General features: G+C 40.1%; 1 protein-coding gene across 6 annotated transcripts in view; it reads right to left on the bottom strand.

The window, feature by feature from the left end:
* Positions 1-1,316: 1,316 nt before the first annotated feature.
* Positions 1,317-21,479, bottom strand: part of Ogdh (oxoglutarate dehydrogenase Nc73EF) — a 39,383-nt gene continuing 19,220 nt past the window's right edge. For 4 of the 6 annotated variants that reach the window (XM_074095051.1, XM_074095048.1, XM_074095050.1 and 1 more), the window contains exons 7-23: positions 20,593-20,671; positions 18,916-19,092; positions 18,135-18,283; positions 16,211-16,296; positions 14,897-15,076; positions 12,734-12,914; positions 11,940-12,158; positions 11,467-11,660; positions 10,837-11,090; positions 9,898-10,010; positions 9,097-9,284; positions 8,333-8,426; positions 7,419-7,611; positions 6,820-6,957; positions 6,068-6,232; positions 4,490-4,600; positions 1,317-2,670 (exon numbers count right to left, since the gene is read on the bottom strand). In XM_074095051.1, the coding sequence (XP_073951152.1) occupies positions 2,571-2,670; positions 4,490-4,600; positions 6,068-6,232; positions 6,820-6,957; positions 7,419-7,611; positions 8,333-8,426; positions 9,097-9,284; positions 9,898-10,010; positions 10,837-11,090; positions 11,467-11,660; positions 11,940-12,158; positions 12,734-12,914; positions 14,897-15,076; positions 16,211-16,296; positions 18,135-18,283; positions 18,916-19,092; positions 20,593-20,671 (2,621 nt within the window). In that variant the 3' untranslated portion in view covers positions 1,317-2,570. The remainder of the gene's footprint in view (positions 2,671-4,489; positions 4,601-6,067; positions 6,233-6,819; positions 6,958-7,418; positions 7,612-8,332; positions 8,427-9,096; positions 9,285-9,897; positions 10,011-10,836; positions 11,091-11,466; positions 11,661-11,939; positions 12,159-12,733; positions 12,915-14,896; positions 15,077-16,210; positions 16,297-18,134; positions 18,284-18,915; positions 19,093-20,592; positions 20,672-21,479) is intronic. The other 2 variants (XM_074095053.1, XM_074095052.1) reach the window with 1 other exon arrangement.

Below are 21,479 nucleotides of genomic sequence, written 5' to 3' on the forward strand. Positions count from 1 at the left end.
ATATATATATATATATATGAATTTGCCAACACTACCACAGAATAGATATGTTTCCTTTGCCTTTTTCACCAGAAAAAGAAGCTGTCATAATTTTGACAACGTCTACGTCAGATTATTTACGTGATCTTTTTTTTAATAGAGACTAGACAAAAAAGTAATGGATCTATTGTGTGGTAGTTTCGGAGTTAAGCCCTTTTAGAATAAGGAAATCTTAAAAAATTTAATGAATTAATTAATAATCGTAGCGAAATTTTAAAATTATCAGCGTCTTTCTCTTTCCAAACAGAATACAGAGAACAAATCAAATTATAGGTAGTCATAGAAATAAGAAATCTTGTCAATTTGTACGCACGTTACATTACATGCGCGATGAAAGTTACATTAGGTACATTGTGAGGCGATATAGCGATCGAGTTTTAGTGGTCAATCGAACACCGCAATGTAACGTAAATTGCAAAAATTTTCTTGCAGATCTAATGTAAGCTTTATATTTTAAAAAAACATAGCAAAAAATTTAACCGACTACAAAAACCTGAAAATAATTTTCTACCAGTCTGAAATCGGTCGGTGCCTCAGCACGAGCCAGCAGGAGTGGACCTATAGTCATCTACCTCACCTACGCATGTCATATTGGGCTTCAATCCCTCCTGCTGGCTCGAGAAAAAAAAATACAACCGAATTGAGAACCTCCTTTTTTGAAGTCGGTTAAAAATAGAACGCTCGCGCGTGCTAAAAATGCAACCGTGCATGTGGCTAAAAAGCCATATATTCTATTTTCCAGCTCAGGGTGTAAGCCCATTATTGTAAAAATTGGGGCTCAAATTTTGTACATTAATCTGCTAAAACCTTAGTTTTATACATACTAGTGGCTCTGAGTTGTAGACCTCATAAGTTGCACCATTATGAAAATGTCTAGAAATTGAATAGAAAATTATCTATATAATTATCGAACATGCTCACAAAGCTTGAAGAGTCGATAAATGCGACCTGTAGAAAATAGTCGCACATCCGGACCGACATAGTACAGTCGGTGCCCTAACATAAGTATCCACTTTTCTATGCAACTAGTATGAAAAATTGGATACACTAGTTAGGGGGCCAAACATACATACAAAACCTTTACCTACTTATTACCCAAGCTGAAACGAAGACGCTTCGTGCTCGCTCGGTCAGATACGAAAAATGTGTGCTCGTTGACAACGAGAAAGGCGTGACATCGCTTTATAGAATGAGATACCTACATACAGTAGCATTTCAATGCCTCTTATTACTTATTGGTTCATTGCAAAAAACACAGGGATAATGAAAAGCTCTGCTGTCATTTAATATATATATTTATTTGTAAAGTAACTTGTTCAAACTAACATAGCAATAAATTGGCTCAGGCGTGTCCATCCACAATCCTTGCATTCCATCCTATTACAAATAAACCACACATTTCTCCATCCGTCCTGAGCATTATTTTCAAATACAATGTGAACATCAAAATGATCAAATTAACAATAACTGTGCCTCTAAAACGCTAATAATTATACAAAGCCAGTATTTAATATAACCACAAATTTTACTGGAAAGCGAGACGAGGGATCGTTCTACATGTGTAAACCGAAACAACATTCCTTTACATAAGGCAAGGTATTTATGTTAAAGTAATTGTATTTAATAATTCTACGCAGAGATTAGGTAACGACATAACACTCGATTTATTAGTCAGATATAGTTAACAATACGCGTTGGTTTATACAAAGCGAGGGACGTTGGTGTTTCTCCTTACAGAGCCGAGAGCGGCGGTAACTACGAGGCTCGCCGTCTATACAGCTTGCGGCCGGGTGCAAAACATAACGACCGAGGTGACTAACAACTCATTACACCCACTAATATTTTCTACAGTGCAATATCATCGGAACTAGTGCTCGGCTATCGCTCATTAGTTTAATACTAGCTAATATAATATCTCATAGATAATATCGTTACACGAGTGCTCCATAATATTAATTGTAAACCGATCACGAACAATTTACGTTTCGGACTAGCATAAGGAACGTATTAACTTTAACCCGTTAGCAGAAAAATCACTAATCAGTTATGTAAAATCATACAAAAAATAAATCCTTTAATTACGTTTATGTACAAAAACAAATGACAGTAAAACGGCTACATTGGACAATGTATTATATCAAATTTAGCATATTAAAGTGGAGACTACGTGATACTAGTTTATTGCTTTAATTATAAAAATAAATAATGTAGAAACTTCAAGTCACGTATTATGCTACATTAAATAAATAAATTAGAATTTATCTAACTATCCTACCTAATCGTGAAGAGAATTATAGCAAAATACTGACAAGTAAATAGAATAGACGAAAAACGAAAAAACGCAGTCGAAAATAAATTTTCGTTTCGAGATAATAAATAAAGCCTATTAATACAGTGAAGAATAGTGTTACTATTCATATTGTGTACGTGAAGTGGTATGGCGGTCGGTAAGATTTGGCCGAAATGTCGGTACGTCAGTGAGCGTACCGAGGGTGACACAGGTATGATGACGAGTTGGTCTGATGAATCGTTTATAGCTGACAGAATTCGTTGAGGAGGCTCTTGAGTTCCTTGGTGTGTGCCGCCTTGGAGCCCGTGGCGGGAGAGGCGGCGGTCGCACGCCCGTTGTAGCTGCAACAAGGAGCAAACTTTATTTGTCTATGTTTGTTTGGAGGGAGGTAATAACTTAAATTACTGAAACGATTCTAGAAATTGTTATATTGATAGAAAGCTGCTACACTATTATTGATTAACATCCCCTAAAAGGGGGAAATTTCGATGGACAACAGATAATCATCAATGGATAAATATATTAAGAGCTAGTTTTTTTTATGATACAGATATTAAACTTTATTTTAAATGCCATAGCAGGAACAATGGCATCCAACATTATATTGTTACACGCAAAAAGTGAAACAGGATGATAGCCAAACCGACATTATTTTATGTATGAAACAAACAATGACAAAGCTTGTTTAAATCATTTGTTTCATTACAAACTTTCATATTATTGCTCACGTATCTACCACGTAACATAATAATAGGGTAGATGACACCATAAAAGTTTTATTGCGCCGTCTACCTATCCTATTATAACAATACTTTGAGTAAAAATCAGCAAAGAAAAAATCGGTCAAGTGCAAGTCTGTCTGGCACACGAAGGGCTCCGACTCTACATTATCATCAGCAGAGGTGAATGAGCGGCTGTGATGCTTAAAACGAACTATACACGAATCTACTGCTAAGGTCTTAACCTTTTCGGCGCCAACGACTCATATAATATACGCACCGCCGGTTCCACACCAACGACCTATATATACGTCCATTAGTTCAATGCAAAAGCAACCTTCGTTAAATTGTGTTAAGATTCAATTTCAGACATGGCGTATGGGTGAAATCTTTTGTATTTGACGTGGCGGCGAAAAGATTAAGAGGGTGCGTCGATCATTTCGAGCTCCATTACTGCTCATCCACTCCTGGCTGCTGACTGTACCACCATATATTTCGCATTCAGGCAAAAAATACCCTAACGAATCCCTTGTAAATTTTGACTTTAGCGGGCATAATAATAAACAGTTCAGGTATTTACGGTTCAAAAGGTACCTTGTAACAGACGGACGGACCGACGCCTTTTCGGTACGGGCCCCAAATAAAAATAGTTTTACTGATAAAATCCTAAAGTATTTCACGAACAAGTTGATTGTTGATTGAACGAAAACTCACGTGAAGCAACGTAGGCGTTTCGAGTGGGGGAGGATTTTTCTCACTAGTTTTGCTTCAAATGATAAGTGTTTGGTTTGCGTTGTATGGCTTGCAGGTTTATTTCTCTTTCAACGTATAATTCAATTCTAGAGTACCTGGTACCTGTAGGTTGATTGAACTTTCCTTAGAAACGGAAGGCAACTGTGCAAACTTGCCTCTTTGTTTGAAGTTTATTTCTTCAGCTCTTCACAAAATAGATTTTTAGATTTCAAGATGTCGAATATAAGCCAACTGCCTTGATAAATATTAACAAGTAAATATTTCAATAATAAATTCAATAGAGTACAAAGTAAACAAAATAAGCAGAAATTTGTTAAAAACACAAAACATAACTACAAAAAGCCAAGCTGAAGCAAACATTCGTTGGTTAACAAGTAAAACTAGTTTTTTTTACGAAGAAACATAGAAAATACGGACATGGAAAAAAGTTATTTCAAGAAAACAAAGTATCCACTTTAGTCACCAAGTATCAAAACCGTTACCAAAAATACCGGTTTATACTGTGTTGATACCGGTATTATTGGTAAGTTGCAAGCCAATTATGTAGTGACCAATCATGACGTAAATGTCGATAAGCAACCAAAAAAAAAAGAAGTGTGATAAAAAAATCATGCAAAGTGACAACAGAAAGATCAAGCCCCTTCTAGCAGGTAACAGAACTGTTTCTTAATTGCTGTCGATATCTCACCTAATGGTGCGTGGGACAGACTCCACGTCCGATTCGACAGATTGGGGCGCGGACTCTGCGCGGCCGAAAAGTTGGCTAAACCAGCTACCCCCCTGGGCTTGGGACTTTGCCCTGCAATCAACAGCCGATTATAGTCACCGACATCTTTATTTACCCATTTGAGGACCATCATCTGAGTACAATTTTAATAAAGGTTTTATGACAGGTTAATATCGCTAGATGACATTAGTATCGTGAGGTCCGTTTGACGTTTCAGTCCAGCTTGAGATTGGCTCATTTAATGATAAATCAATCCCAAATCTGACACAAATTTTAATGTCAAACAAACCTCACGGCAGTAACACCAACTAATATTCCACCCGTCACAAAAAACCTTCATTTAGGTACTAGACTGACGGTTTGCAAATGGGACCATAGAAATCTCGAGGACTACAGATTATGGCGTGGACACGTTAGTACATGCGCGGCACACAAACAATGATAATAATTTAAGGCCCCATAAAATCTTACACGGTGATTTTTAATCGGTGATCAGGTACCAATTTTTCTAATTCAATAATTGATAGCAATCACAATTAAGTCTTACAGAAACCGTATTTTTTTTTCTTTGATATATTTATTTCGAAAACAACTTAACAGAAATTCTTTGTCACCCTACTAATACTTTTGTCTGTGATCTTTTTTTTATTCGACTGTATGGCAAACGAGCACGAGCTTACAACCTCTTTCAAAAGCCTTTTACTTTAACTTATGAGTTATGAGTAATAAGTTGTCATTGTCAAAATCGTGTATAATTTCCAGTAGATATCTACTTCAATTCAATAATTAATGTAGGATGGTCTCGTATGCTATAGTTATTGGTTTTAATATAATAATTAATTGTTATTAATTTAACAATGAGCTAATGCTTAAGACCTCGTGCGTCTGTTGAATTTCATTTTAGCTAGTAATTAATATTTTTTAACTGCTGATCACCGATAAAAATCATCGTGTATAGAATTATGACAAGACGTATATGTATGATTCCAGAATGGCATAGAGCGTAATATAACAAAGTGCTTAACCAAAAATACTCGAAAGTTCTCCAGAAATTATGTTATGTAATGATGAAATTTGAAGATAAATGACAAGCAAAACTAAACCCAAATTATAAAACGTGCACTGCACATTATGACTGAACTATTTCATGAAGATTGAAGATGCATGCTCTAACTGTTTTAGACTGATCGTAAAAAAAAACACAATAAATATTTGCAGTTTCCAGAACTTTTTTCAAACACAACCTGCAAGCCACATTTACACACTCGTTTCTTGATCACAATAGTTTTCAGGGAAAGCTGGAAGCTTACCCTGGTGGCAATCACAAAGGACACAAGAACCAAAGTGCACACTAATCAATGTAATAAAAAAAGACAATGGTAAATGTCATTAGCCGTAGCAAAGATCCTTATCGTAGACGACTCGAGCGAGTGAAATTATATCTGTCACATTTAACCCGCTCATTCCTTTAATAAATGCGACAGGAAACTGATAGCGTGTGAAACGGTCGTAGCTACCCGGGAGCAGTATTTTATTAACCTGATCTGCCTCTGGTTCTGTAGCAGCGTGCGGAAGCGCGGCTCGATGTAGCTCCACGAGCCCATGTTCTTGTGCTCCTCCTGGCTCCAGACCAGCTGCGCGTTGCTGTACTTGGCCGCCTCCGCCTTGATCAGGTCGTACGGGAACGGAGAGATCTGCTCCAGCCTGCGTTGCCAAACGTTTTTTTGGAGGTCATTTGTCTATAATCGGGTTCTGCCTTTTCGCAGAGTTAGGGGCTGTTTCACCATCCATTGATTAGCGTTAACCGACGGTTAAATGTGATGCCGTCTCCGTCTATTCGAACAAAACAAATAGAGACGGCATCACACCTAACCGCCAGTTAACACTAATCAATGGATGGTGAAACAGCCCCTTATTGTCTGCCAAATGTTCCTTTTACCAACTGTTTCTTTTACCAACTCTCAATTTTCTCCGAAACTAAAAAGTGTATTTTATGCTCTTATAGAACACAGTAGGTTAGGTTAGGTTTATTTTATGTAAGTTCCGAAAAAATATAGTTTCAAAAAAAATCATGAGTTGGCAAATGAAACATTTGGGAAACGTGAGTTGGGAAAGACGGAGAACTAGTAGCTTTAACATTTTTATTTCGTTTAGCAACTCTTGTTGCCGACTGTACAGCCCTTCAATTTATTTCCCTTCCGCTGGTCCGCGACACAAGTCCAGAGGAATACTTGTATTTTTCACAGCAATGTAACAATGGAAACTAAAATATACCCTAAACTAACGGTTACCTGACGATAGCGATATCTTTCTCGAGTCCCCGCTCGCGGCGCTCCTTGATCAAGTCGTAGTAGACGCGTCCCGTGCAGAACGCGAGCTTCTTCACGTTAGCCGGGTTCTCGGACGCCGCGCCCTCTTCGGGGATCACTCTGGGTAAAAAAACAAAAAAAATATGGTCAATCTGAAACAACGACAGGCTTGCGTAAAGCGGATGTTTGTTCGAAAATGTAGAATCAGGAAGACATTTTTAAAACAATACTAAAGCTAGTAAGATAATTGATTGATGGAAGCGTTACTTTTCAAAGGTCTATAATATAGACTCTATACCAATCAACTCAGAGCCAAAGTGGAAAAGTACATTTTTTAACACGTTTAAAACGTTATTTGGAGTAAGGGAAGAAAACTACAACCTTTTTAACTTGCTCCTCCGCTACCACAGCTCCTCTAGTCTCCTACTAAAGGATAGTAGTAGGGGTAGCTTGTACTTCATTGCTAGTAACATAGCAAGGTCTGATGTTATCATCCAAGTTGAGAACCTATGCCGTACTCGTGTGGCACTATTTAATAGTATCACAAGAGCGCGCCATTTGACTGTATCAGTACACAGTACCTCCTGAAGTTGGTTCCTTCCTTCATCTCGTCAAACGAGCTCTTGCACTCGGGATGGCGCAGCAGCGACTTGGGCGTCATGATGATGAGCGGCTTGCGGAACGGCAGCGCGATCTGCCGCCGCAGGATGTGGAACAGGGACGCGGGCGTCGAGCAGTTGGCCACGATCCAGTTGCAGTCGTGGAGCTGGCGCACTGTTAAACATTAACTGACTAGTGAGGGCCTATCTGTGCACACACTGATTATTTAAACGCGCCGTCGATGCGCGTTTGTTTGTATCGATACAAACGCAATACGCAAATGACTTACAGGCTGCTCTATGAAATGCAAAACGCGCTGTCAACGTGCGTTCTTAAAATGTGCATCAATGGCGCGATTACTACTACTGATTACTATTATTGATACTAAAGAAATGGCACTCAAAAAGTCGTAATTACCCTCCTAGCAGTTTGTCTTATGGCCTCTCAAGAGTTTTTCGAAAATTAATGTACGCTCGCTCATAAACAAGCCTAACACAAAAAGAATAACGACGTTTCGATACAATGCAGCGATGCAGTAGATGCATCTACTCGTGCAATGTGGTCGAAATATCGAAGTAATTTTAACAATATAGAGTCGTACTCCCGGGTGATACGAGTATTAGTCATGAATGAGGATAGTGAAAGTTTAAAACATTAGGGACCTATTGCACCACTCATTTATACATTTTATTTGAGATGCATCTATGATGTCGTCTAAACAGAGACGGCATCGCATTTATCTATCACATAAAATTAATCAATGAGTGGCGAAAGAGACCCTAAAAATATGCCCCAAAAACGTAACACTCACAAACTGGCAACATTTGCCACTTGAAGTTGTAAACAAATACAATCTAATGTTCTTTTAATCGTATACATATTATTATACACTAACCTTCGTAGTCGTTACTCTCTGGCGGCATGTAGTCGGGATCGTCGGAGCTCATTTGGAGGAAGCGCTCGAGGCGGGCCGACGAGTGCTCGGGACCCTGGACACCACATAATCATATCTTACACGATATAAAGATACCAACCACAAAAAAAGTGATTTTGCCAAAACCGTGGCAATTACTGTATCCTGGTTGGCCTGACCGAGATTAACTAGGGCACTTTTTTAAATAAATAAAATTAATAATAAGCACAATGGCTTTGTTTCACGTAGAAGACAAAGTAAAAAAAACATCGCGAAATAGTAGATTGTACAATAAGAGCACAAAACGAGCGATTTTACCCGAGCAGTTTATATAGTCACCTCAGCCGGTACGGCGAGGGTTGATAGACACATCGAGGGGAAAATGGGTTTAATGCTAGAGTTTTACATTGCTTTTCACTTCGATTACGAGGAGATGATATAACAACAGTGGAACCTTTTATTTTTTATGCATTGCTAAATAATTATAAACATTTAGTTGTCTCGATTTTTTTTTTATTTATTTGATTGTTTATTTTTTAGTTTTATACAGATTCTTTTGAATCTGTATAATTTTGATTCAGAAAATACATAGAAACTTTTTTGTTTGTGGCTGTTTACTGTTTGCGTCGCCGAACCGCGCGCCTCCCACATCACCAGCGCATTGGGTGGGGTTCGTTACGGAGTAGCCCACGGGTCATCTTAAGTGTTTACCTGTATCTGCGTTTTTCACAGTGTAGTGTCCTTACCATGCCCTCCATGCCGTGTGGCTGCAGCAGCACGATGCCCGACTGGCGGACCCACTTGGCCTGCCCGCTGGAGATGAACTGGTCGATGATGCACTGCGCCACGTTGTTGAAGTCGCCGAACTGAGCCTCCCACAGCACCAGCGCGTTGGGGTTCGTTACCGAGTAACCCACTTCGAAACCGAGCACGCCTGGGGACGAGCGCGAGTACGGTAAACCAATACGGTATTTGACTATTTTTATTGGGCGTATAAGCTCGTTTTTGGATTACAAGTGCGGTTTTGATTTGTTCGAGCGTTGGTCACGCAGGAATGAACACGTACACGCGCGTTCGGTCTAATCTAGGGCGCGTGTAGGCGCGTAGGCCAAAAACGACCATATACGAGCAGAAAAAACGCTAGTCTGAAACCGCCCTAAAGCTTGACATAGCTTGCTATAGGGCAGAAAAACCGGAGTTCTAAATATTTAAAATTTAAGATTAAACTGTTCAAATATCAAAATATTGTTCAAAATATCATATCAATTACATTCTTAAAACCGAATTAAATATTCAGAACAACATAGGAAGCAAATTCCGAAGATATCAAAGCCTGCTTTAGGTACAGTCAAAAGTGATCATTTCTGTACCTTGTCGCTTTCAGTCGTTACACCATTTCGTATGGCTTTTCAAACATGACGTTAAAGTGGCAAGGTATAAAAGTGATCACTTATTTATGACGTTGACTGTACTACAAGACGTGATGATTGTCGTCGACAGGCGTCATCTACTTAACACGTCGGTGACGATGTCGATGAGTTACTGACCGTATTCGGAGAGCGAGCTGTTGCAGACGGTGTAGGGAGCCTGGTCGGGGTAGAGATGCGCGAGCGCGCAGTACGTCGCCTTGTCCACCTTTTGATGGTGCAGCACGTGATGCCTGCACGCACAAACGTTGAAGGGTTTATAACAACGCATCAGGGCACGCTTTGAAGAAAAAAAGTGTGAATATTGCATAGTTTCCACGATACTGCAATAAACGAATTCTTTGTAGATTTAATCGCGGGCCGTTGTTTAGGTCATGATACATACGTACCATCAGCCAAATATGTGGTCTACCACCCTAAAGTTGATAATCGTTTGCATGTCATAAAACAATAATGCCAATAGACATGTCTGTCAACTTGAAAGTTCCACTTTAGCGACATATTCATTTGATAGGAACTTGTTTAAAAATTGATAGACAATATTTGCAATACCCCTGGCGTTGCAGATGTTTATGGGCGGTGGTGATCTCTTACCATCAGGAGACCCACTTGCTCGTTTTCCATACAGTCAAATAAAAAAAAAAACCACTTATTTTGCTGATGGTACATATATTGCACTCCTAGATCAAGAGACACTTTACTCAGTTTTTGGGAGGTTTCAATTAAAAAGGTGGATTATTTTGAGTTGATACCTCTTGATCAATCTACGAGTACAATATGTATCCATGACCAAGTTGATCGTTGATACTAGTCCATTTGAATCAATATGAATCAACTGGGGACTAGTATCAGTAGCCGATTTGATTGAGGCATATACAATAATATAAAAAATACTGATAATGTACCTACTCATTGGTACGAGTAAATTGCACAGAATCTATTCAGTCAGTAAACAAACAGAAGATCTTGGGTCTCATGAAGTACCTAGATCACCCTTGCACTAAGTCTGAATCTCTAACCGCTACGCTTATCAGGTCGTCGAGACAAAAATCGGCTTACCTATGCGAGAAAGTGCCTCGCTCGACATCTTCGCCGGACAAGCGCACGTGGATGCCTTCCTTCAGCAGCGACCCGAAGGCCATGGCTTCAGCCAGCGCCCAGTCCACGGTGCGGTTCTCCACCATCTCCATGCGTGACTTGAGGATGCGGAGTAGACCCTTGTGGATCTCGAACTCGGCCGCGTTGGGTGGCGGCGCGGAGAAACGTTTGCCGATGTGCACTAGAGTCTCTTCCACGACACCGGTCGGTGAGACCTGAACAATTGTTGGGTTCAAAGTCGCTAGATTGGAAGCCATAAGACAGTGTGGGCGTTGAAGGGTTTCAAAGGGACAGTGACAGTAGAAAACTTGCAAAAAAATTGTAAGTAAAAAATGGGAGCTTTAGAAAAAAGCCTCAAAGGTAGAGAACCTATTCTCAGGACCCTGGATTCGCTAACAGCGCGACCAAATGAAAAAACGGTCAGTGATCATTACGAGTTCAACGACCCCAGCCAGAACACAGACAAGAGGATGTAGTGAATTTATTAGGCATCAGATGGGGCGCCAGCCTCAAAAGGCGCTGCGTATCAACTTGGTATAGTAGAGCTATACCAAGTTGTTATATCACATGTTATTATAGTAGTGTTCTTACCTTCAAGGGGTCCTTGCCCTCGAAGAAGCCGGACCAGGGTGAGTCGAGCCAGTCCTTGTACTTGATGTGAGTCTCCTGCTTGGCCTGGCTGTAGGCGTCCTCGCAGATCTTGACGTATTTGTCCTTGACGTCCTTTACTTCGTCAGCCGTCACGACGCCTTCGGCTATCAGCTGTTCCGCGTATATGTCCAGAACTGAAAGAGACGTAAAAGTGTAATAAAAACTACAAAGTAATATCATTATCTCGATACACGACTTTATTGACGTAACATTAAGGTCGTGTATGCATAATTTTGTAACTTTGGCTGTAATATTTGTAGTTGATTGTACATAAGCGGCTGTGTGAACATGGGCTCGTCGACCTCGTTGTGTCCGTTGCGGCGGTAGCTGACGATGTCGATGACCACGTCCTTATGGAATGTGGCGCGTCCCTCCGCCGCCACATTACACACGAACGCAATCCTGTGGCATACCTGGCTTGGTCTTCCTGATCTTCTGGTACATAAGCGGCTGTGTGAACATGGGCTCGTCGACCTCGTTGTGTCCGTTGCGGCGGTAGCTGACGATGTCGATGACCACGTCCTTATGGAATGTGGCGCGCCACTCCGCCGCGACATTGCACACGTGCATCACCGCCTCGGGATTGTCGCCGTTCACGTGGAATATGGGTGCGTTCACCACGCGGGCCACGTCTGTGAAATAGTATATTATATATTAGTCCAATGGTGACATGTGAGCAAAAGTGTTGAGCTACACGCGTTTTTATTAACATTTTACATGGCATATCCGTTGAAATAGACATACCAAAAAAGTCTTCGACTCGTTATCCCTAGACAAGTTTGATGTTTTGACTCAATATGTTCAAATGTTCAAAACTGTACAGGTATAAAAAATTCCTTAGGTACTTTTGATGAGTGCATTTGCGTGAGCCAAGAGAAAGTATATCGTTTCTAGCATGAACATAGGAAATACGCAAGTGAGATGCAAATCAAGCTACTAACAAACTAAGTTACAATGTAAACAAATCAATCAATCACAATGGCTCCCCGCTTAAAGCCTAGTGTCAGCAGGACATCTCTGATGAATCATATAACGCATGGTAAATGTTTTTCTTTTATCTTGCATCTCGATTTCTGTTTTACGCACTTTCAACGGTGCGATACCCTGAAATTTGGTACTACAATGAACTAGATTAAATTTCCTATACAACTCCTAGTGAATCCCAAGTAGATCCAACAGAGACATCGAGGCACCAGTTGAGACTCACCTGTGCAGTATGCCGAGGAGCGGGAGTGTCGGGGATCGGTGGTGAAGCCGATCTGGTTGTTGGCGACGATGTGGATGGTTCCGTGGGTCGTGTAGGCGGGCAGGTCCGACAAATGCATAGTTTCGAACACCACGCCCTGGCCCGCGAACGCTGCGTCGCCGTGTAGAAGGATTGACATGACCTAGAACAAGATTTATTAGATATGTTAGCGACGTTTCATTAGGGTTGAGTATGTTATACTAGAAAGGTTTAGGTAATTAACTAAATAAGCAAACTTCAACAGCCATATTTGGTACATTCAAGGATTTTAAACATTTTACTTATTTGAATACATACTAGACTAATGTATTTCAATACAGAACTGTTAATGTTTAGATAGTTTAATGAGGGAATTAAGACACCAATTGACGTTGTTTTGTTTATATTTAGTTAATTTTCTAAACCTTTCAAGTATAGGTAAGTTTTTAGGGTTCCGGAGCCAAAATGGCAAAAACGGAACCCTTATAGTTTCGCCATGTCTATCTGTCTGTCTGTCTGTCTGTCTGTCTGTCCGTCCGTCCGCGGCTTTGCTCAGGGACTATCAATGCTAGCAAACTGTAATTTTGCACGGATATATATATAATCTATGCCGACAAAATAGTACAATAAAAAATTCAAAACAAATTTTTTTTAGGGTACCTCCCATAGACGTAAAGTGGGGGTGATTTTTTTTCTCATATAACCCTATAGTGTGGGGTATCGTTGATAGGTCTTTTAAAACCATTAGGGGTTTGCTAAGACGATTTTTCGTTTCAGTGATCTATTTGCGAAATATTCAACTTTAAAGTGCAAATTTTCATTAAAATAGGGTGTCCCCCCCCCTCTAAAATCTAAACCGGTGGGTGGAAAAATTTGAAAAAAATCACAATGGTAGTAAGTATATCAAACTTGCAAGGAAAACGGCTAAGTTTGCTTGAGAATTATTAGTAGTTTAAGAGTAAATAGCAGCCTAAGGAATAAAATATACCTTAACTTGGAAGATTCCGTATAAAATACGAAATCCTTAGAAAAATATTACTTAATTTTTACGTAATGGCTACGGAACCCTATTTTGGGCGTGTCCGACACGCTCTTGGCCGTTTTTTTTTATTTACACATGTAAGGTGTGATTCGCAATGCGACGTTCAAACTAACGAGCGGACACACATCAGTCTTCTTTGGCTTTTAGTAGCACTGGGATATAGTTGAAGGTTAAAATAAAGCAGTGTTCACAACAGGCGTATTCTCAGTGGGTGGACTGCACGCGGTCTTTCAACAATTTACCGATTATTCTATACTAATCGGGGGTGACACTCTTTCCCGACCGACCCTGTTTTTCGTGTACACGCCATTAGAAGCTCATGTCAGTTTCTAGTCCCCGTAGTCGGGCAAAAATAATCCTGGTGTAAACGCGCTTTAAAGTTGTACGGACACAGTCATATTATGTACATATCTTGCGATCGGTTGTATGCAGCACGCGTTACTTAGCTACTTGTTGCCAGTCTTGGTGGAGTTTGGAATGTGTACATCAATCAACCTTAGGTGCACAAGATCACAACACATTTAATGGAAACTCTCCAAAGTACTGTAAGAGCCGTCGACCTTTAATTAAAGCCATATCAGTTATCTAAGCTAGGATATACTATTATTGCGATAACCCCTCGCCCGCACTTCAGTCAAGTGCTATAGCGTAAGATTAGATCTGAGATGTCTAGACAAAGATAAAACTGATCAACACGAAACGTACCTTTGTTTACTATGAAAATAATGTTCGTTTATTGTAATACAACTTGTGCGTTTGGAGAGACGAATTCATAAAATACAATAATAATTTAAGGGTACAACAAAATTAAATGTATACTCAAGCCATATAACATAAATCGTTAAGTACGCAGTCTAGCTGCGGCTCACTCGAGTCACTCACGTATCAGTCACGTCAGCACGTCAGGTCACGTAGCAGTCGAACCTTGACAAGGAACCACGGATTGGGTCGAAACAAGTCGTACATACCTCGACTACCTTCGTGTTTGACGTGTTTCATTCTAGCCGCGGTGCCAGGACTTCATACATAAAGCAGATAGATCTTTTGGTCGGCATGTGGCTCACATTGCGGCTCCGTAGTTTTTGTTGTTGTGTGGTCATTACCTTTTTGCCTTCATTGTCGCCGCGGTAGAACTGTTCGGCGCGAGTCTTGCCCTGCACGACGGGGTCGACGGCCTCCAGATGCGAGGGGTTGGCGCAGACAGCCAGACGGATGTTCTTGTTGGTAACGCGGTTAAGACGCTCGATGTACGTGCCCAAGTGGTACTTGACGTCACCGGAGCCCTGCAAAATTTGCGGTATTAGCAGTCTATACATACATTCAACTAATACAGTAACAGAGCCATGACGAGGTGAGGTACGAGTCAAAGAATACTTTGTCTTTCAGGCTGAGAATACACATGCCTGTAGCTCGCACTCTTTCATGCGAGTAGCTCGCGCGCTTGATTATTTGTATGAAGATTGACTGACGTACGTGCAATGCGCCAGGTACTTGTACCAAAATGCGCGAGGTACAGGCATGTGTATTTGTAGCCTCAGGTTAAGCCAGTGACACTTCTAACAAGAATAAAACCTTATTTTTTTACGGATGACTACACGATAATGTCTATTCGGTCATATAGGTGTTGGTATAAAAAAATACAGGAGGGGGCACAACCAAAATTTACAGGTAGTGTGCAGGGTTCTCTATCGTTTGCCCGAATTTCATAAGCCCGAATGTATCATTTTCTAGAATTTTCATTTGCCATAAAGTAATTTATTTCTGAAATAGTAATTTCTTCACAGTCAATATTAAACTAACCTAACCCAACCTACTGCATTCTATATGATGACATTTAAAATAATCCTGAAAACAGCACGGTTCCATATATTTTATGGCAAACGTTGGTTGGTATGGCAAGTGAAATTCGGGCAAGTAAAGGTAAACGAGTGAGCAGCCCTCTGAAAATAATACAGACGGCGCTTACTAGTAATTTGCCGTTAGCTTTTTGGTTAAGAATACAGTGTAAGAAATGCCGCATACTTAGATAGTAAATAATAATTGCGCAATCACGCAGTAGTGTTTTGTTGTAAGAGTTATGTCCTGGTTCTGTTGACAAGTTTAAAGTCCAGCGTTTGTTATCGTTGTCTTAAAACGCTCAGTGAAGCCATTTCTCACAAGCTATTTGGATATGCTATCGGGTTTCAGCGTACGAGTTAATATAACAACTATCAGACCTCGCGGTCAGAGGGTCAACGACTGTGCTGGCTGAAGCGCTAAACCGTTTTGAACTCCTCAGCATTATGCTGAGCCAGTGTCCGATTCACTACACCCCAATGACACATATGATCTTACTATCTATACTATCGTACTTAATAATATTGTTGTTTTGTGTTGTGAATAAATGTAATTTCTTTTCTTCTTCTTTTTTAACTCACGTCATCTTCAGCTTCAAGACCGGCGAATTGCGTGAACAGCTGGTGAAGCGGTTTACGGCAGACGTTAGCCAAGACGTTGAGACGGCCTGCGAAACAATAAGTATTTATGGGTCTCATTCGCGATCCATAAAAAAGCTATAATGTAATGTTTGTCATAACGATCGTTTGCCATCATTATTTTCCTCCAAAGCTGTAAAATTTTCTGGAACTTTGAAATGGCCACCCTGTAAAAGTCGTTAGTATTGATAGTTTTCAAGAAAAAAAGAGTTATGGCAAACATTACATTATGACTTTGAATATGTATAGATTCTAATATAGACCCGTAATTATTTGCTGGTGAAGATAAACTACCAGGTTCAGTGATAGTTATGCTTACGCACTATACTGCTACGTCTCATTTCAAACTATACTAGAGACGACGCGCTACAACTGCGTGGCTAACCGTATAGTGCGTTCCGAGGGTAATAGGGTACCTGTGGGACCCTATTAGAAAGCGTACGCTATCTGCCCGTATGTCCGACTATTTGTTACAGGGCTGTACCAGTTCAACCATATTAAGTAGAAAATTGAAATGTTAACATTGGTGTATGGCCGCTGTAACAACAAATAACAAATACAAATTAAAGGAGGTTTTCTACCCAAGAAATGTTTTTTTTTTTGGTATGGTGGAACCTTTTGTGTCTAGACTCGTGCTTTCGTGCTGAGCCGGCTTTGTTTTTCAAATTTATCGATGCAGGAATGCATATAAAAAGTGATTGCTTATCGGTAATATGTGTCGCCAATAAATTAGATAAAATTGGAACAAGGGCAATGCAAACAATGGAAAATATACAATAAGTCATGGACAAATAGAATACACGGGTCACTCACGTATTTGTAATCGAAGTAGACACATGGTTAACAAAATGAGAAAGCTGCCTGTGCAGAGCGTGCATGGAGGCAGAAGAGACACACATCCTACTGGAATGTTCTGATGTGGCGAACTACAGGGCACTAAACCTCGGGTCACCGGGATCACTCCAGGAAGTCGTCGGCAACGTGAAGGGTCTGCTAGGCTTCCTCCAGGAGCTAGGCTGGCATGAACACTGAACAGTGCCTACAGCCGATCACGCAAAATACAAGTCGCAAGTTGCGGAAAACAGCCCGCTACTACCGTTGCCATAACTAGTACAATGAGAACGAGATTCCCGTTGAAGCACGCCTAGAGAAAGAACTACAGAGTAGTCCGAAACATGTCGAGCATGGTTATATCTCTACTAATACATGAGTGACGCGTGTTATCCCAAATACCAATTGGTGTTTAAAATTAGAGTCCTATTGCCATTATTTACATCCTTATAAACAGGTCCAATCTAAGATAATAAATATGGCAATATCTCTTTATCTGTCACCGTGTTATTACGTTATCTTTTTATAGCAAAACCGAAAATGAAAATAAAAATGAAAATTGTTTGTTAAGTATGTAGAATCAACATTAGCAGCTTACTTTTAATCATAACCTTATTTACGCGGCGAAGAAAATAACATGCGAAAAATAGGTATTATGCGAGTTTCGTTAAACTGCAGAACCGCGCGGGTATATAATTATGTATATAGGTGGTCAACATCAACGGCAATATATAGTTCAGGAAATATGAATTGGTAACTTACAGATGGTCAATTCATATTTCTTGGACTATATCACGTAATACAATAGTATAAGTGCTGTTTTCTTTCTTTTTGTGCCTACTACTTATTAATCATTCAATCAATTCGAATGTTTTTTTACTTTTCCGTTTTTTGCACTTTGATCATAGAAACTAAATTATCAAATTTCAAATCTGACTACATTCCCCCAACAAAGCATGAAGGAAAGTGGTGGTCAGTGTGCACGCTGGGAGAGGTGACCTTGTCCGCTCGTACGCCCAAGGTCGCAGATGCTCACCTCTATGGGGCATTCCCATGATGATAGACTCCACGCCAAGCTTGGTGGAGACGTCAATGACCTGCTTCATGGCAGGGATCAAAATCTCGCATCCCTCAAGACCGAAGCGTTTCTCGGAGGACCATTTCTTCGCAAGGAAGTTCTCGAATCTAGGTGAAACAAACAAACCGTTATTATGTTACTTTGATAGCGAATTTAAAGGTAAATAAACATCGCTATAACTGTATTATCTTTTTAGAGCACTGGTTTGTTATAAAGTAATTAAAGTAGAACAAAACGCATAAGGAAAACCTATTTGGATCACATTTATTAATTTTTAATTAATAATAATAGAAAAAGAAATGTCACGGGAGCATCTAGCTAAAAAGCCTGATATTTATTTTTCCGACTTAGTAAGGAAGCGCCGCTTGAGTGAATTGCTCAAAAAGATTGTTCTTGAAAGAGAATTACATTTCATTGAATAGTACCGTAATAAAATAACACATACGCATTCAGAGCAGAAAAGACGAAAAAATTACTAAATCACTTTTGGAACGAAATATAAACTTATTAATTCATTAATCATCTTCAAAACTTGACAAGAATAAACAGTATTTAGGAGGAAAATTAGGCTGAATGTTACTACATAATCGAAACTACAACCTATCTGCGTAAGTTTATCCTAGGAGGCGTCGCAAATCGGTACATGGGCGTCGAGAAAAAGAGGGTCCTAGTATAAAAATATTAGGAACCCCTGACCTAGCTTAACTGTATTTTGGTGGCTAAATAATGATAGTCTCACCCTGCAGATCTGGTAAGGCGAGCAAGCATCAGCCTCTTCTGCTCAGGGCTCATCTTGGTGACGCCGGGGGGCTCCATGCGTTGACGGATCCAGTTGCATTGCTCCAGCGAGTTAATGAACATGAACTCGATACCTATGTTGTTGCAGTACGCCTGTTCGAGACGGTACAGGATTTCCCTGAAACATTAACGTTAGGTCAACAACAAGCCCTGGTATTCAGTATTCAGTATTTTAGTGTACTTAGGGGCTGTTTCACAAACCATTGATTAATTATATTTGACGGATGCCGTCTCCGTCTATTCGAACAAAACAAACAGAGACGGCATCACATTTATCCGTCAAAAAATTTTTATCAATGGATGGTCAAACAGGGGGTTAGCCTATAGACCCATTGGCGTGCATCGGGTCGGTTCCAGGATCCAGGGTAGACAGTTGGTACCTACTCGAAGTTTGCGCCACCAGCACTAGCGCTGCTTACCCTGCTGCCTACTAAATGCACGCCATAGCATATTGATTAGCTCTCAAGCAGGAAATCGTAGGGTCGAACCCGGGCTGCAATACTTGGTTTTCCGGAACTTGCGACCGAAATTACAATTGAAATTTACAATTAGCTTTTCGGTAAAAACATGAGGACACTTCAATGGTGTGTGTGAAGTTACTCAATCGCACTTGGCCCGCGTGAGAACTTACAGCCCAAGCATTACCATTCTGAGGGGTAGGCTGTGCCTAGCAATGGGATGTGTATAGGCTGGAGAATGGATTGGCTTGGATTGACATTCTACAAGGTGTGGTGTACAAGAGGCAAAGTGGCAACACATCCTCGTTGCAAGTGTTTATGCGTACCAGTTAACATTTAGCGTCAGGTGACACATTTTATTTTTCCACCCTTGCTTTCCAAAAAAACTGAAGAGTTCCGAGTCTTTGAAACAAACTTCCGTGAGTTGAAAATAAGAAATTAGTGCCCCTTTGCTAGATTTAATTAAGATTTTATTGCAAAATCTCTTTTTGTTGTAGTTACGTATACTGTATTTCAGTATTATCAGTTCTTAAAAGTAAACATTTCTAGAAAGGCATCTTATCTGATCATTGATAATCCATGACAGTTTCAAGTCCGTACGTGCATTATGCAATCGTTCCATTTATAGCAAATTGTATGCACAATTTTGCGGAAAGGTGTGGTATTAACCGCTTTAGTAATCAACAACAGACACACCCACACGACAATAGATACTGTAATACCTATTTGCATAATGACAACGCTCTTTTGCGGTTTCATTTTCCTTTTACAACTCTTGCTAACCACATTCTAAATATACCATATCATCATCATCATCATTCCAGCCTATATACGTCCCACTGCTGGGCACCGGCCTCCTCTCAGAATGAGAGGGCTTGGGCCGTAGTTCCCAAGCGGGCCCAGTGCGGATTGGGAACTTCACACAAACCATTGAATGACTATTGGATGGCCATGTGGTTTGACTTGTGGCCTCTCAAGCAGAGGATCGTGGATTCAAACCCCGGCTCGCACCTCTGAGTTTTTCGAAATTATTGTGCGAAATTACATTTGAAATTTACCACGAGCTTTACGGTGAAGGAAAACATCTTGAGGAAACCTGTATAAACCTGCGAAGCAATTATCATATGATGAGAAATAAATTATGTCTAAAATATAATTACCTCAGGGGAAGAGCCTTCTCTTTTTCTCCAATAAAAGTAGTAGAGGGCAGTTTGAAAACCCTGTCCATATCGGCTTCATCTAAAAACAAGTGCTTATAAGAGAAGGAACATCGGGCTGGCTGCTACATACAAAATGCCCATAGCCTTATGGTTTATCTCTGAGATATTACCAATAACTATTATTTATAAAATAGGAAATGAAAATATGTTGACCATTTGTGATGATATGACCAATGAACCAACAGCCACGACGGCAGACATACCCTTATTGCCCACCTTCCACTAAAAAAGAGTAATGAGCAGAAATGGCGGTAACGGACTGAGCGGACCCGATTAACATGCTTTTGACTTCTTATTCACGGGAAGCACATCTATGCAGTTCGCTATTGAGAGTTAAACGGACTCTGTACGGACTCCGCCGCTCCGATTGAAGTAGAAAGTGGGCATTTATTATTAGCTAGCTAAGATAAATTGGCATTTAGGTATCGCTGTCGGTTGAGCTGCTGTAATAGCTGATGGAATATCTCAGAACAAACCTTGATGTAGAGAAAATGCCAGCAGATTTTAAAGCAGATTGTGAGAAATAAATATCATATCCCTTTACTAGCATAATTTCTATTGACGTTACAACACTTGATTTATATACCTCAGGGATAGGCCAGATATCGGTGAAACACATTTACCAGACAATATTCGTGCATTGATGGACAAACCCACGTGCGCAGTAGGGTATAGCGACCAATGCCGATATAGCACAAAGGTATAATGATAAAAAAATGGGATTGTAACACCTTAATATGCGCTTGAAAATTGATGGCTGTGACCGGTTATATTGCATTTGTTCTTAATAAATGGATATAACATCAAAAGTATACAATATTAATTGT

Source organism: Choristoneura fumiferana, chromosome 12 (assembly GCF_025370935.1).
Source record: "Choristoneura fumiferana chromosome 12, NRCan_CFum_1, whole genome shotgun sequence".
NCBI classification, from domain to species: Eukaryota; Metazoa; Arthropoda; class Insecta; order Lepidoptera; family Tortricidae; genus Choristoneura; species Choristoneura fumiferana.